General features: G+C 34.3%; 2 protein-coding genes across 6 annotated transcripts in view; one reads left to right on the top strand and one right to left on the bottom strand.

Annotated features, from left to right (window-relative positions):
* The window catches only part of LOC106837751 (probable ATP-dependent RNA helicase DDX60), a 223710-nt gene extending 214610 nt beyond the window's left edge, over positions 1-9100 (top strand). For 3 of the 5 annotated variants that reach the window (XM_044766994.2, XM_044766993.2, XM_044766992.2), the window contains 3 exons: positions 2330-2481; positions 8154-8216; positions 8314-9100. In XM_044766994.2, coding sequence (XP_044622929.1) covers positions 2330-2481; positions 8154-8216; positions 8314-8422 — 324 coding nt within the window. In that variant the 3' untranslated portion in view covers positions 8423-9100. Of the gene's footprint in view, positions 1-2329; positions 2482-2695; positions 4029-7113; positions 7138-8153; positions 8217-8313 lie in introns of those variants that run through there. The other 2 variants (XM_070505035.1, XM_070505034.1) reach the window with 2 other exon arrangements.
* Positions 9101-10811: 1711 nt separating this feature from the next.
* ANXA10 (annexin A10) overlaps positions 10812-17144 on the bottom strand; it is an 83270-nt gene continuing 76937 nt past the window's right edge. Inside the window, exons 10-12 of the mRNA XM_014851475.3 lie at positions 15829-15887; positions 13560-13682; positions 10812-11013 (exon numbers count right to left, since the gene is read on the bottom strand). Of these exons, the coding sequence (XP_014706961.1) occupies positions 10945-11013; positions 13560-13682; positions 15829-15887 (251 nt within the window). The 3' untranslated portion in view covers positions 10812-10944. The remainder of the gene's footprint in view (positions 11014-13559; positions 13683-15828; positions 15888-17144) is intronic.

Here is a 17144-nt window from a genome sequence, read left to right as displayed (position 1 = left end):
CATGAATTGGAAGAATTAACATTTTAAAAATGCCCATATTACCAAAAGCAGTTTACAGATTCAGTGCTATCCCCATCAAAATACCAATGACATTTTTAATAGAACTAGAACAAAGGATCCTAAAATTTGTATGGAACCACAGACTCCTAATAGCGAAAGAAATCTTGAGAAAGAACAAAGCTGGAGGTATCACGCATCCTGATTTCAAACTGAACTATAAAACTATAGCAATCAAAATAATATGGTACTGCTGCAAAAACAGACAGATAGATCAATGGAATAGAATAGATAGCCAAGAAATAAACCCACTCATATATGGTCAATTAACCTATGACAAAGGAGGCAAAAATATAAAATGGGGAAAAGACAGTCTCTTCAATAAAAGCTGTTGGAAAAACTGGACAGCTACATGTAAAAGAATGAAACTGGACCACTATCTTACACTGTATACAAAAATAAATTCAAAATGGACTAAAGACTTGAAAGTAAGACCTGAAACCACAAAACTCCTAGGATAAAACATAGGCAATCTGCTCTTTGGCCTTGGTCTATCCAATATTTTTTTGAGCCAGTCTTCTTAGGCAAGGGTAACAAAAGCAAAAATAAACAAATGAAAATACATCAGACTAAAAAACTGTTGCACAGTGAAAGAAATTATCAACAAAATGAAAAGGCAACCTATCGAATGGTAGAAAATATTTTTGAATCATACATCCAATAAGGGATTAATATAGAAAATGCATAAAAACCTTAAACAATTTAATACCAAATAAACCAACAACCCAATTAAATATTGGGCAGAGGACTTGAATAGACATTTTTCCAGAGAAGACATAGTGATGGCCAACAGGTACATGAAAAGACATTCAACATCACTAATCATCAGAGAAACACAAATTAAAACCACAATGAGGTATTCTCTCACACATGTCAGAATGGCTACTATCAAAAAGAAAAAATAACTGTTGGTGAGGATGTGAAGAAAAGGAATCCCTTGTATACTGTTGGTGAGAATGTAAATTTGTGCAGTCACTATGGAAAGCCGTATGGAGGTTCTTCAAAACAAAAAAATAGAACTGCTATATAACCCAGCAATTTTACTTTTGGATATTTACTCAAAAAACCCAAAAACACTAATTCAAAAAGATATGTTCATTGCAGCATTATTTACAATAGCCAAGATATGGGAGCAACCTAGGTGTTCATCAATAGATGAATGGATAAAGAAGATGTGGTACCTATATACGATGGACTATTACTTAGCATAAAATGAATGAAATCTGGGGCAGTTAAGTTCACACTTTCCACTTTGGCAGCCTGGGGTTTGCCGGTTTGGATCCTGGGTGTGGACCTATGCACCACTTGTCAAGCCATGCTGTGGCAGGCATCCCACATATAATGTAAAGGAAGATGGGCATGGATGTTAGCTCAAGGCCAGTCTTCCTCAGCAAAAACAGGAGGATTGGAGGCAGATGTTATCTCAGGACTAATCTTCCTCAAAAAAATGAGAATGAAATCTGACCATATGAGAGAATGAATGAACCTAGAGGGGATAATGCTAAGTAAAATAAGTCAGACAGAGAAAGACAGTATGATTTCACTCATATGTGGAATCTATAAGACAAAACTATTGGAAACAAAACAAAACAGAAAAAGACCCATAGATACAAGAAACAAACTGGTGGTTACCAGAGGGGGGAAGGATTTGGGGGTAGGCAAAATAGGTGAAGGGGATAAAGCAGTACAAAATTTCAGTTATAAAATAATGTCTTGGGGATATAAGGTACAGCATAAGAAATATAGTCAATATTGTAATACCTTTGTATAGTGACAGATGATAACTAGACTTACTGAAGTGATCATTTTGTAATGTATATAAATACCAAAACAGTATGATGTACCCCTGAGACTAATAGATATAGTATGTCAATTATATTTCAATAAAAAGAATTGACAAGAAAAAAATTTTATATTACACATGATATCACTGTTTTATTAGGAAGGAGGGTAGAAGTGATCTGGATACTTAGAAACATTTTTAGTTGAGATAAGTAACCAATAATTAAAATTTTTTGTACATGTTCAAGTTAAAAAATATAGTTTTAATGTTTTGTGTGTTGATGTTTTTATTGATTTTATTTGGTCATTTCTATTAAAACTTGGAGAACCTTAACACAAGATGTTTGACAATATTTCATTAAAATATATTGGGTTATTGTTTTAGTTAGCTAGATAAAATGAACAACAATAATCAAATTTTATAATAGGTTAAGGTAAGGTAAGTCTCAAAAGAAAAAGGCTAACCATCTAAATTTCTCCATATCTTTAGGCTATGTTGCAAACAATTAACTTGAATGTAAAAAATATTCCTTTGCTTTGCTTGAATAAATATGATAAGACTGGAAGGAAGTGTCCATTGAATGCTTATGCATTGAACTTCTACAAACATGGCTCCCTGTTAGCGCTGACTTTGGATAATTGGTATGATCTTTTCTATTTTAACATTCTTTTAGACATATGTGTGTTTGTGTAATTAATGTCTATTGTGCTGTGGGATTATGACTTATGAGAACAATTTTAAGATGCAATAATTTAAGAAGAGTTATTAAGATGCAATATATTTGGAACTTTATTTTTTTTTTCTGAGAGAGATTTGCCCTGAGCTAACATCTGTCACCAATCTGCCTCTTTTTAGCTTGAGGAAGATTTGTCCTGAGCTAACCTCTGTGCCAACCTTCTTCTATTTTGTATGTGGGTCATTGCCACAGAATGGCTGCTGATGAGTGCTGTAGGTCCGCACCTGGGAACCAAAACTGGGCCGCCCAAGTGGAGAGCACCAAACTTAAACACTAGGCTATGGGGCTGGTCCCCTATTTGGAACTATTTTTAAATGATATTTATTATCATTATTGTTGAGGTGAAGCTCATATAACATAAAATTAACCCTTTTAAAATGAATGATTTAGCGACTTTTGATAACATTCATAATGTTGTGCAAAAATGACCCCTATCTAGTTATTAAACATATTCATTAATCAAGGGGAAAGTCTGTACCCAGTAAACAGTAACCCCCATTCCTCCACTTCCCCATCCTCTGCCAACTGCCATTCTTCTCTCTGTCTCATTGGATCTACCTAGTTTGGATATTTAATATAATTGGAATCACACAGTTATGTGACTTTTTGTGTTTGACTTCTTTCACTATAATATTTCAAGTTTACCCATGTTGTAGCATTATCAGCATTTCACTCCTTTTTATAAATGAATAATATCCCACTGTTTGTATATATACAATTTGTTTATACAGTTGATGAACATTTGAGTTGTTTCAACTTTTGGTTATTGTGAATATGCATATATTTGTTTGAGTACCTGTTTTCAATCTATTCAGGTATATACTGAGGAGTAGAATTGCTGGGTCATACAGTAACTCTATGTTTAACTTATTGAGAAACTTCTGAAATACTTTCCACAAAATTGAATCATTTTACATTACCACCAGCAATATACAAGCTTTCCAATTTCTCTATAGCCTTATATTTGTTATTTTTTAAAATTATTACAGCCATCCTAATAGATGTGACATGATACATATCTCATTGTGGTTTTGATTTGTATTTCCCTAAACACTAATGATATTAAGCTTTTTTGAATAAGTGTCTGTGCAAGTCCTTTGCTCATTTTTAAATTGTATTGTTTTTCTTTTTCTTCTTGAGTGGTAGAAGTTCTTTATATATTTTGGATACTAGACCTTTATCAGATATATGATTTGCAAATATTTTCTCCTATGTTATCTTTTCATTTTCTTGATAATGTTCTTTGCTACACAAATGCTTTTAACTTTGATGAGGAAAATCTATCTGTTTTTTCTTTTCTCATTCATTCTTTTGGTATCATATCTAAGAATCTATTCATAAATCCAAGATCATGAAGATAATATCCCTATGTTTTCTTCCAAGAGTGTTATAGTTTTAGCTATTATATTTGGGTCATTCATCCATTTTGAATAAATTTTGGTATATGGTGTGAGATAAAGGTCTAATTTCATTCATTTGCATGTGAATATACAGTTGTCCCAGCACCATTCTTTGAATTCTTTTCTCATTGAATGGTCTTGGCATCTCATAAAAAATCAATTGGTCATAGATGTATGGGTTTATTTCTGAATTCTCAGTTCTATTTCATTGGTCTATAGATCTGTCCTTATGTCAGCATCACCCTGTTTTGATTACTATAGCTTTTAAAACAGGGAAATGTGAGACTTCCAACTTTGTTCTCTGTATTCAATACTGTTTTCGCTATTCAAGGTCCTCTGCAATTCCATATGAATTTGAAGATTGTCTTTTCCACTTCTGCAAAAAAGGCTGTGGGAATTTTAATGGGGATTGCAATGAATCTATAGATCACTTTGGGTAGTATTGTCATCTTAACAATATTAAGTCTTCCTATCTATAAACATGGAGTGTCTTTCCATTTTTTAGTTCTTCCTTAATTTCTTTCAGCAAGATTTTAGTTTTCAGTTTACAAGTCTTTAAGCTTCTTGGTTGAGTTTATTCCTAGGTATTTTATTCTTTGGATGATGTCATAATTGGATTTTCTCCCTTAATATCCTTTTCAGAAAGTACCTTGCTTGTGTATGGAAACATAACTGATTTTTGAGTGTTGATCCTGTACTCTACAACTTTGGAAAATTTCTTTACTAGCTTTAATAGTTATTTTGTGGATTCCTCAGGGTATTCTATATATGAGATTATGTCATCTGTGAGTAGAGAGAGTTTTACTTTTTCCTTTAAAATTTGAATGCTTTCACCCCCTTTTTCTTGCCTAATTGCTTTGGCTAGTACTTCCAATAAAATGCTGAATGGCGATGGTGAAAGCAAACATCCTTGTTTTGTTCCTGATATTAGGAAAAAAAAATTCAGTCTTTTATCATGAGGTTAGCTGTGAGTTTTTTGTAAGTGTCCTTTATCATGTTGAGGAAGTTCTCTTGTATTGTTAGTTTGTTGAATGTTTTTATCAGGAAAGGATTTTTTTTTTTCCAAATGCTTATTCTACATTAACTGAGGTAATGTTATGGCTTTTTTCCTTCATTCTATTAATATGGTGTATTATACTGATTGATTTTCTTATGTTGAATCACCCATACATTTCTGGGATAAATTCCATTGTCATATTGTCTAATCTTTTAAATAAGCTGTTAGACTCAGTTTACTAGTATATTGTTGAGAAATTTTGCATCTTTATTCATTAATCTATGGTTTTCTTTTATTGTGATGTCTTAATTTGGTTTTGGTATCAGGGTAATACAGGTCTCATAGAATGAGTTAGGAAGTATTTCTACCTGTACTATATTTGTAGGAATTCGAAAAAGATTTGTGTTAATTCTTCCTTAAATGTTTGGTGGAATTCACCAGTGAATCCAGCTGGTTTGGACTTTACTTTGTTGGGAAGTTTTTGATAACAGTTTTGATTCAGTTTGTTTACTTGTTCTATGTTTTATTAAATTTTCTATTTCTTTTGAGTCAGTTTTGGTAATCTGTGTAGTTATAGAAATCTTTCCATTTAATGTAGATTATCTAAATTTGGTGTAGAGTTAGTTGTTTATAGTACTCTTGTATAAATCTTTTTATCTGTAGATCAGTATAATGTAGTCATGTTCATTTCTGATTTTATTTATTTGCATTTTCTTTCTTTTTCTTTCTTTGTCAGTCTAGCTAAAAGTTTGTCAATTTTATTGATCTTTTCTGAGATCCAACTTTCATTTCATTGGCTCTGTTGTATTTCTATTCTTTGTTTTATTAATCACCACATTATTCTTTTTTATTTCCTTCCTTCTGCTAGGTTAGGTTTTAGATCACTTCTTTCTCTATTTCCTTAAGGTATAAAATTAAGTTATTGATTTGAATTCTTTCATCTTTTTTAATGTAGGCCTTAACTGGTATAAATTTCCTCTGAGCATGGCTTTCTCTGTATCCCATAAGTTTTGGTACGTTGTGCTTTTACTGCCATTTGTTTCTAACTGTTTTCTAATTTTCCCGTGATTTCTTTTTGGATCCATTGTTTGTGTGCTGTTCAATTTTTATATATTTGTCAATTTCCCAATTTTCTTTCTGTTTTCTAGCTTCATTCCATTGTGGTGTGAAAAGTTGTTTTGTATGACTTAAGTATTTTTAAATATATTGAAACTTGTTCTGTAGCCTAATATATAGTCTCTTATGGAGAATGTTTGATATGCACATGTGAAGAATGTATATTATGCTATGATTAGATGTAGTCTTGTAAACATGTCCATTAGGTCTAGTTGGTTTATGGTGTTATTTTATTTCCTTATTGATTTTTTGTTTTGATGTTCCATCCAATATTGAAAGTGGGGTGTTGAAGTCTTCAACGAATTGTCAGTTTCTCCCTTCCATTCTGTCAATGTTTGCCTTATATTTGGAGATTCTGTTGGTCGTAGTCTATATGTTTTTAATTTTTACATCTTCTAGATGAACTAACCATTTATCCATATATAATGTCTTTTTGTCTCCTGTAAGAATTTTTTATTTAAAGGCTGTTTTGTCTGATATTAGTATAAGTCACCCCAGCTCTCTTTTACTTACTATTTGCATGGAATATCCTTTTCCACCCTTTCACGTTCAACATTTTTCTGTCTTTGGATCTAAAGTGAGTCTCTTAGAGACGGCATACAGTTGGATCATGTTTACTTTTTTATCCATTCTGCCAATCTCTATCTTATGAGTGGAGAATTTAATCCATTGACATTTGAAATAACTACTGATAAGGCAAGACTTACTTTTGCCATTTTGGTATTGTTTTTTATGTCTTATACCTTTTTGGTTTCTCAGGGATAACTTTCGGTAATTTTACCTGTCAATGGGCATACTTTCTTGTTTCTTTTCATGCCACGTAAATTTTTCAAGAAGTGTATATTTTGAATATTATAATATGGTAGTTCTGGAATTTTTCTCCCTTCTCAGAGTTTCTGTTTGTTTGTATCTGTCCACTATAACTGTTGTTTTGTTTAGTGACTTTTACAAGGTCTGTATTCTTCATCATGTGGTCTCTAAAGTCTCTGTTTCTTAAGCTTGTATTCAGCTAATGTTTTGACAGACACTTCTTTGGACACAAGAAGCAAGAGAAATGGAGAGAGAGAGAAAGAGAAGAAGAAGTAGAAGGGGTAGGAGGAAGAGAAGGAGGAGAGAGAAAAGAAGAAGAAAGAAAAGAATTTCTACCATTCCTTGTAGACTGGCTCTGTGCTGGACACTCCTTTCAACACTTAGGCCATTTATGACTCTGTCTTACCCTTCACTTCCTGCTTGCACTAATTCCACAGACAAGACAGAAGTGAAAGCTTAGGCTCTTCTCAGGTCTTTTCTGAGTGTGTGTACTGCCCTAGGCACGTGCATGGCTTTCTAAATTCCCCCATATTCATGGATACTCTCTCCCAGATTTTCCTCATAGGTTTTCATTACTCAATTATATTGCCTCAACTGTAATCTTTTGCCCTAGGCAGCTGCAGGTGGTTCATTTACCTTACCGCTTTCCCTCCTGCGTTCTGAGTTGGAAAAAATAAAGACAAGTGCCTCACCTTGGTACTTTAGGCAGTCCCCAGACAGGTTGAAACAGATAGATAAACACATTCTTTGTTAATAAGGGGAGCTCTGCTTCCTCTGGAACCAGGGACCAGGGTCTCACACTGGGGACACAGGCTGCTGTCTTCAAAACCACCACGAAGCTGGGAGGAGGGTGGGGAAAGAGCAAATAAAAATGTCACAAAGCTTTACTTCTTTTTGTAAACTTTTTCTTGATTCAGAGTTAAACCTTTGACTATTTTCCAGAGTTCTGACAAAGTTGATTATTACAGTTTTTGCTTGAGTTTTTGGATGTTTTGATGGAGGGATGGGCTATTGGAGCTGCCAACTTTGCCATTTTCAATGACGTCACTCATATTGGGTACTGTTTTTAACATATGTGAAATATTTAACTTGGGTAATAATAATGCACTCTCAAGTCTTTCCATATATGGTTTTATTTTGTCTCTGGAAAGGCCAGCAATTCAGTGATAATTTATTATTTCCTTTACTGTAGATTAAGAACATCCCCCAAACAAATTTCTTTCTTTAAATATTACTTTGTCTTTTTTTCTATAGGCTAAATATGGGAGATGCTTTTAATTTAATCAGAGATTTTGCTCTTGTTATTCAGTCTGTCAGGTATAGTAAACATTTCTACATTTGAAAATCATATAACTAGCTAAACACCATTAAGCTCAAATAACAATGAGAATAATTTAAACACAATCTTTTACAGGATTTCACTAAGTGAATTATGTGATGATGAAGATGACAATGTTGTGCTGGCGTTTAAACAGCTAAGTGAGGCATTCAAGACAAAACTTTGGAAAAAAAGAAGATATTGACAATGTTAAACTTTACTCAAATACTGTGCTCTTAGAAAACAGAGATGATCAAGAAATTTTCCCACCCTTTTGTGTTTCAGGAAATGGCTTACTGCATAGAACCATTCTTTCTCATGACTTAGATAAGACTCCTAGATGTTGCGCTTGTTTACCTATGACAATCCTCAACACACTCTCCAAATTCCCATTCTTCGTCTTATAAATAATTAGCTGAACTAACCATCAGCTAAGTAGCTGTTTTCCCTTGCTGACCAATCTGGATGAAATACCTGTTAACTTGACTTGACTAAACTTGAGTCAGGCTTCTCCGCTCCCCCCAAATCCCTGAACTTTAACCTACCCTTAGGCTCCTCCTGAAAAGAGAAGCACTCCTAGATTAACCATCTCAGATCAGCTGTTTAATCTTGGATGGACTGTGACTGGCTATGTCAACCAAAGACATTCCCAGATCAACTGTACAATCAGACCACACATTCATCTCATCCTCCCACACCAGATTCTTTCTGGCCTTGTTTACTTATCTCTATTAATTAAAAATCCTTTTTTGGCTAACATTTAAGACCTCTGCAAATCTCATGGTCAGAGCTTTCTCCTTTTTGCATTAGCCCCTCATTCCCTGGTGCAATAGGCCTCACCACTTACTGCAATAGTTTTTTCGAATAAAATCTCTCATTATCTAAGTCTGGATTTGTTTTTGATTTGATGACATCATGTTATGCCAAAGAAACAAAATGTATTACCTAGCTAAAGAATACTTTTCACAATTTATTGAACGCCTCATAAAAAGATGTCTTAGTGAAGAAAAATGTTATTTAAATATCTAAAGTCACAACAGGAATTCTAACATTTTCTTCTGTTGAGAATTTTATCTGGAATAATAGCTATGCTAAATATCTCAAACAATTGCTACTTTTGATTAAAATGTTAATGATTTTTTTTTTGAGGAAGATTAGCCCTGAGCTAACATCTGTGCCCATCTTCCTCTACTTTATATGTGGGATGCCTACCACAGCATGGCATGCCAAGAGGTGCCATGTCCACACCTGGGATCTGAAACGGGGAACCCCGGGCCGCTGAAGTGGAACGTACTAACTTAACCACTGTGCCACTGGGGCCAGTCCCTACAATGTTAATGGTGATTTTTAAAGATAGAAATCAAACTCAATTTAAAATGATATAACATCACACACCATAGCAGTAAGTTGAAATTTTTTCAAAGTGATTTCAGAAGTCTAATTATTCTTAAATGTTTCATGTTGTGCCCAATTATTGTGTTCTAAATGTCCTGTATCATTGCTTCTGTAGAATACCAGGTTCTTAGTACATTTTTTGTTTCTTCTGAGACTGGTAGAAAGAGATCGACAGAGACTGGGCTATGGGCTTTTGAAAAATGTTACAGTGGAATAGAGCACTTCTATCCACTTCACCAGTGCATCTAGATTTACTCCATATGTGTCCTCATTTCCCTTGCCTGACTTAATTACTGCTTCCTATGACCTCGGTTTTTGTCTTTCCCCTTGCATATGCTGGGAACCTTCTGTTGTTGACTTGCCCATCCCTAGCTCTGCTTTTATTCTTGGCTGGATGATAGCATTAATCTAGATTCTTCTCCAAATCTGATCTCGGTGAATATTTTCCTTTTGCTGCTCCTAATTTACTGAATGTTGAGACACACAAAGGGCCAGGATCTACTGATGGCACAAAGCACATAATAATTTCCAAAAGACTTTGATCCTGATGTTAAGACAAAAACAATGAGCAATGACTTTTCTGACATTGCTTGGGCAAGTGCTTGGTTAGTCACTAATGTTAAAAAAAGAATTAGCTAGAGATAAACTGTTTTTGTTTTTTTTAAAGATTGGCACCTGAGCTAATATCTGTTGCCAATCTTCTTTTCCTTCTTCTCCCCAAAGCCCCCTGCACCAAGTACATAGTTGAATATTCTAGTTGTAAGTGCCTCTGGTTGTGTGAGATAAATTTTTTTTTATCAGAGTGATTGTAAAACACACACACAGACTGCCCCATATTTTTACACACATCTAAGCCTGACAAGCATATATCTGACTTCATTTTGCTGTTTTCTATCTTTATTTTCTTTTAAAGGTGACTTTAGATAGTCCCTTTAGTTTTATTGCACTGAACAAGAGTCCTGAACATTCTTCTAAGTGGGATAACTACACACTGTGTTTTACGTGGTCTCAAAAGCATGCTAAGGACAGCCCTGAGCAGCTCTTGTTGTGGGGAGTTGTTGATTTACATTTAAATAAAATATATTTCAATGCAATCTTTTTTTATTATTCCATCATACACAATTTTATTAATTGCTGATTTAAGTAATAAGTGCAAATCCAGTCTTTTATCAATAGATTTTTCTTTGGCTTAGAATGATTTTAAAGATAGAAGACAGAATATGATTCTATAGTTTTGTCATAAGGCTACCAACACTACAAATTTAACACAAAATCTATATGTTGACATGTCTATAAAGAGGAGTGCACAGTCCTCCAAATCCTTCTCTTGATTTAGTAGTCTTCGGCATCACCAGCACAGATGGCAAGCAGAGCTTTCTCATAATGCCCTGAAGCAAAATTCTGCAAAGACAAAATATAACGTATTTGAAATAAAATGTTATAGTATTTCAAAAAAAGAATCATAATTCCTCTGAACTATAGTATGGAAGACCCATGGGCCAATAACTTGTCCAAAATTATTTACTATTTTCATCTAAAGATTTAATATGTCCTGAGAACTATTCCCAGTGGAAGTTACTGAAAAATAATACCATGATTATAGTCAATAGAATAAAGTGGATTGTACCCTAAAATGTATTTATAAGAAGAATAACTTGCAATAGAATTAAATCTCTCCTCTTTAGAAAGAGGTGTCCTAATATTATTCTTATAAATAAGTGTAGAGTCTGAAGGGGAAATTGATAATATGCCTCAGAAGATTTTAAAATGTTTATACTCATTAATGTAGTAATTCTACTTCAGGAAGTATATCCTAAGGAAATATAAATTATTGGTAAGCATAAAGGTTTATGCTCAAATATATACCATAATATTATGTATAATGATGAAAAAGTAAAAACACAATATATAATAAGGTGGGGTAGTTTATGTACTTTACAACTTATGCAATGTGACACCATAATTCAATAAAAACATTTCTTTAAGTGGTAGAACATATCGATGTTTATATATATATATTATTATTTTATTTTATTTTATTTTTTCTTTGAGGAAGAATAGCCCTGAACTAACGTCTGCTGAGAATCCTCCTGTTTTTGCTGAGGAAGACTGGCCCTGAGCTAACATCCATTCCGTCTTCCTCTACTTTATAAGTAGGACATCTGTCACAGCATGGTTTGACAAGGGGTGTGTAGGTCTGCACCTGGGATCTGAATTGGCGAACCCAGGGCTGCCAAAGCACAATGTGCAAACATAACTGCTGCGCCACCAGGCTGGCCCCGTATATATTTTTTAAAAATCAGAAAGAACCTACAACAAAATTTTATTACTAGTTATCAGTCATGGAGAACTAGGGCAATTTTTTTCTTCTTTTTATGGTCTTCTATAGTTTCTGAGTTTTTCAAAACAATCATAGGAATAAATAAATGGAATTATAAAACCTATCATGGAGGTAGGACCATGGCTGAGTGGTTGGGTTCACGTGCTCTGCTTCAGTGGCCTGGGGTTCGCCAGTTTGGATCCTGGGCATAGACCTACACACCACTCATTGGGCCATGATGAGGCGGCATTCCACATAGGAGACCTAGAAGGATCTACATCTAGGATATATGACTACGTACTGGGGCCTTGGGGAGAAAAAAAAAGAGCAAGATTGGCAACATGTTAGCTCAGGGCCGATCTTCCTCACAAAAACCAAAAAAACCTATCTTTGTTAAAAATCAACTACATATTACTATTTTCTTACACAAAGTCATGTAATTATAACTCACCACTTTCAATGCATGTAGTGAATTAATTATATGCAAATCTTAGTAGACTTTGAGGTGGCTGTGATTAATTGCAGTACATGTATTAGAACTAGCTTATTCATTTGGAAAATGACTTACGACGTGCATTTCTCAATGAGAAATATTTATCATCACTGGAAGTTTAGAGTTTTGAGGGTGGACACAAGGAGAGTTTTATCAAAGACAAGATTTCTCTTAACTGCTCCGTCTGCTCTTCCTCTTGGAAACCACTTCAGCTACCCAAGGGTCTACAAGGTCTTCTGGTATTTGTGGTCTCTTGGTCTTTGGGTTCTTGAGTTGCTTCTGGATCACTCTTTTGATAAACTAAAAAGTTATTTTATGGAATTGAAAATTTTCATAGAAAACAACGTGAACAGGTAACAGCCCTTAGCTGTATGCAAAATGTAAGTGAAGACATATTCTCAGGGTCCTGAGCTTGGTTGAATGCTCTGCTGGTGCCATCTTGAAATTCTTTATAATTTTATGAAGAAGGGTCAAGCATTTTCATTTTCCATTGGGTGCCAAAAATTACAAAGATGGTCTCATAAATTTTGACAATTCTTAGCTAGATTTTATCAAAATCCAGGGTAAAGTTTAGACATAGCAGAATGAAGAAATTGGCTCATTTGCTTCTGAATCATTGTTTCTTTGCCCTTCAAGAGCTAAAGGGATAGGGATATGTAGAATTTCATACAGCTATCAATGTTAAGTTCCTCCATTTTACCAGTTTATGGGATTTGACTGGCTGCCCTGCCTTCTATGACACTATGAAAGGAGAGCTGAACTGAGCTAAGCAGCCTCTTCACAATTAGTATGGTCTGGTTGCAAAATGTAGTTTTCCTGACGCTGATCATACTTCAGAATTTAGCTCATAAAGTACAATTACACAATTAGAGGATGGATATTTTACATGACTACTTCAAGGATTTTTGCTTAAAGCACATCAAAGAGGGATAAATCTGTCACTGAGGTGAGGGGATGTCCTCCGTGTAGCACCTCTTGATGCTCTACAGGCTGCCTCAGGCACTAAAGTAGATTGTCCCTGGCAGAATAGCTAACGTTTCAGATTCTAACATGAAGTCATTTAAAGTAAAGCTTTATCTCATTTTCAAAAAGGACAAAATATGGGTCAAAATAAATCACGTATAGGAGACTCACTTTGATATCATGAAATAGGGATTTTCCATATCTCTCTTTGTATCTTTTCCTTATGGTCATCAGGTCTATTTCACTTCTGGCAATTAGAATCCTGATTACAGTTTTATTATGGAAACCAAAATCCTAAAAGATACACACAAAGGGGGAAAAAAGAGAAAAACATAGTATAAAGTCTGTCTAAAATAGACTCATCCCCTTTACTGTAGTAAATTTGCTCTGCCTCCTGTATTCCTCAAACACTGTGTCACCATCTGGGGAGTGCCCAAGGCAGATTCTGAGAGGCACTTCTGTGACATTCTCCTCTCTCTTACTGTGTGTGTATAATGAAGTATTCTATCTAGTTTACTTCTTAAATGCCCTGTATTCTCTATCTCCAATGTCACGGCCTGGATGCTGGCCCACCTTGATTCTGCAACAGCCTTGTCAACCTTAAGACTGTCTCCTTCACACTGCGTTATAAAATGCAAATCTGATCATGTGGTCTTTCTAGGTAAAAACTCTCCATAAGTGGGTAGTCGGGGGGATTCTGAACTCTGTTAGATGAACATTGATATATCTGAGTAAGACAGCAATTACATTTTTATTTTATGGTCTGTTTATTATTGAAAATTGTAAAAATAAGAATTACAGATATGTGAAATATTTTCTGATTTAAACTCAAATGCTGAAAACTACAAAAATCAGTTTCAGTGTACTGACTCCAGAAAGAATACTGCTTTACAAATCAGTTTCAAATTGTCTTTTCAAATGGAGTAATGGTGACATCCAGTGGCCAGTAAGCATAAACTAATCTTTGATGTCTGAATGTTTTGGGTGTAGATCTAACAAACTTTTCATAATTTGAGGTGAATGAAATGAATGATCTAACCAAGTTTCCATATTTAAGTTGCATATCATTAAGTAGAACGCACAGGGAAAAAACCCAGAGATTTTCTTTGGCTTAGGAATGGTGAAAACAGCTTTTGATCAAAATTTTACATTTAAGGTCCTCATATATTGAAAATTTGATTACTTGAATACACAATCCTTCTGTTTGCTTCCTAACCATTTGTGAGTACACATACCTTCCTTTTTGCACTGTAACACACACAGCAGGAACACAATTTTTACTATTAGAATAAGTAGCCCTCAATTTGGGCATAGTTGGAATCAGAGTAATTGTGATTATTTTTTCATAGTCATTCACAAGTCAAGGTTTATTCTGTTGTTGGAAAAGAAAATGTTGAAATCATCCAATAGCATGGCCCCGACAGTATTTTAAATAAATTTTTAGTCAACTCAAATTTTTCTGCTTGGAAGTATAATAAAAAGAACCAGAGGACTGTGAGCATTGGTCTTTCTCCTGTGTTCTGAGGATACATAGGTTCTTGTATACAAATAAAAAATACTTGACATAGGATATATGATAGAAATATTCTTGGTGATTAGCACATTATGCCAGCATGCTGGCTACTTTTAAAAAGTTGGTCTGTAAAATTTACTTTGAGGATAAAGCACTCTATCAAAATTATTGCACTACAGTATCATTTTTAATAATTTTCACTGAGTTTTCAAGGCTATGACATATGTATAGCGATTTGCATGAGACTTTTTCTAAATACATTCCATGCACATTATGGATAAGGTATGCATTGTGTTACGCATTTAAGTGTTTTTTTCTTCAAAAATGAATGCACCAAAGGAATATGATTGAGTCTCACACTAAACTATTAAAACAGTCTCATTTAATTACAAAAATAGCTTTAGAATTTATTATTGTCTAGCTATCTCTTTTTAAAGTATTTTTTTAAAATAACACTTTATGTCTAAAAATAACCACTGACATTCTTTTGTGTTTTAAATTTCAGGAATGTAGCAATTTCTTGCTGAGTGTTTGTAATGTTTTGACATTTCCTGCTAGATGCCATATGTTTCGTACTTGCATAAGTGTGCGTTGGGGGCCTTTAGTGAGATACAAAAGCATTTGGATTTGCCAGTTTCTTCAGATGCTAAAAGACTATAAGAACACTGGGGAGATAGACCCTGAGGAATCATACTTCTTAGGTACCTCAATTTGATACAGAAAGCAGAGTATTATTTTTATTTCATGGGTCTCATTTTTGGTGTATAACACATTTTTTCACTTGAGCATATTTTCTTTGAAATGAATATATTTCCATACAAGTTCAAAAATAGGAATCAATACTTAAGTAATGGAAGTAAAACTAGTCTTTTGAGAAAGTAGACATGATTCCTGGAGAAATTTTAAAAATATGTGGGTCATACTTACATGGATTGAACTATATAGTCTATAAGCAAAATAAGCTGGTTTGTCTCGAACACAGAGAACTAGGAAAAATCAGAGAGAAAAGAAGAAGTTTTGAGAGTGACAATAGATATTTTCGTCAGAATTTGAGAAGGAGAACTCTTGTTTTATTTTCCTGTTACAATCCTAGAAGAGTGATTATTTGCGAGTTATAGGTGGGATCCCTCACTGTACATTGTATTAAAATTTCAACACAGAATAGTGGTAAAACCATAACCGATAGAAAAATATAAAGCAGCAATATTATAATGATCATTTCAGATTTTCACTTGGTCTAACTCTACCTCGTGGAACTCTCTTAGTTCCTTCACATAACCTAGTGAAAAAATTGTCCCATTTGTATCTGAAAATCAAATAAATAAGGCTTCAAAGAGATGCAGGTTATCACCACTATTATAGATTTTTATTACTGTGGGATTCAATGTGACATAGTCCCCATGCAAATAGTTCATCTTCCCAAATGTTATTTTTAGTCTTTTGTAACAAGACTTGTGAGTAGATATGAGGTCTCTTAAGGAAAAACTGTATGGACCACTGTTGGAAGTCAGCAAATTAAAACCACTATGCATTAGAACAGCCTAGAGCCTGGTCAACAGTTGTCCTTGACGGATAATGTCTATTTGAATCAGCAAATTATTTAGTAAATGAAATGTATGCGAGGCTATAGCGTCTAGGCAAAATAAAATCATCATAACAATGTTTTCTTTGTAGTTCAAATGATTTTTTTAGATTGTGAGGCCCTGCCTTCCTCTTTCACTTTTGTCTATAATACTGTGACCTCATAAGCACTCTTGTGTCACTGCTAGAAGGTAAGTGCCTGAAGGACAGGGACTTTCGTTGTTGCTTTTGTAGCTATTGTTTCACTTGACGAATAAATGAAATGCAATAGGACATATTGGGGTCTATGAGGAAGCCATTTAGTTTAAAACTAATTCAGCGTGATCTTCTTTTTGCAGAAAGGCCTGACGTGGCCTGTTGAGCATGCATTGTACATCTGCTTTAAACATTGACAATGTCCCAAAGCTAAGAATGATAAGGAGGTTGCCATGTCAACATTTTTTAAGGATAAGCATTTCTTCCCAGAAACAGGATTAATTACTGACCTGCTCTAACTCATCTCATGACCACTGACCTGCTTACCACCAACTTGCTGTGCTCACCTTTTGACCACTGACCTGCTGTGCTGGCAAAGCATCTTATGATAGTAGTAAAAGAGATGTTCCTGCCATATGTGATGTATGCTCTTTGTTCTAAGATGGTATATAACCACTCTGTACACC

The sequence above is a fragment of the Equus asinus genome, chromosome 3, assembly GCF_041296235.1.
Source record: "Equus asinus isolate D_3611 breed Donkey chromosome 3, EquAss-T2T_v2, whole genome shotgun sequence".
NCBI lineage: Eukaryota > Metazoa > Chordata > Mammalia > Perissodactyla > Equidae > Equus > Equus asinus.
This window is presented reverse-complemented; position numbering and strand designations above follow the sequence as displayed.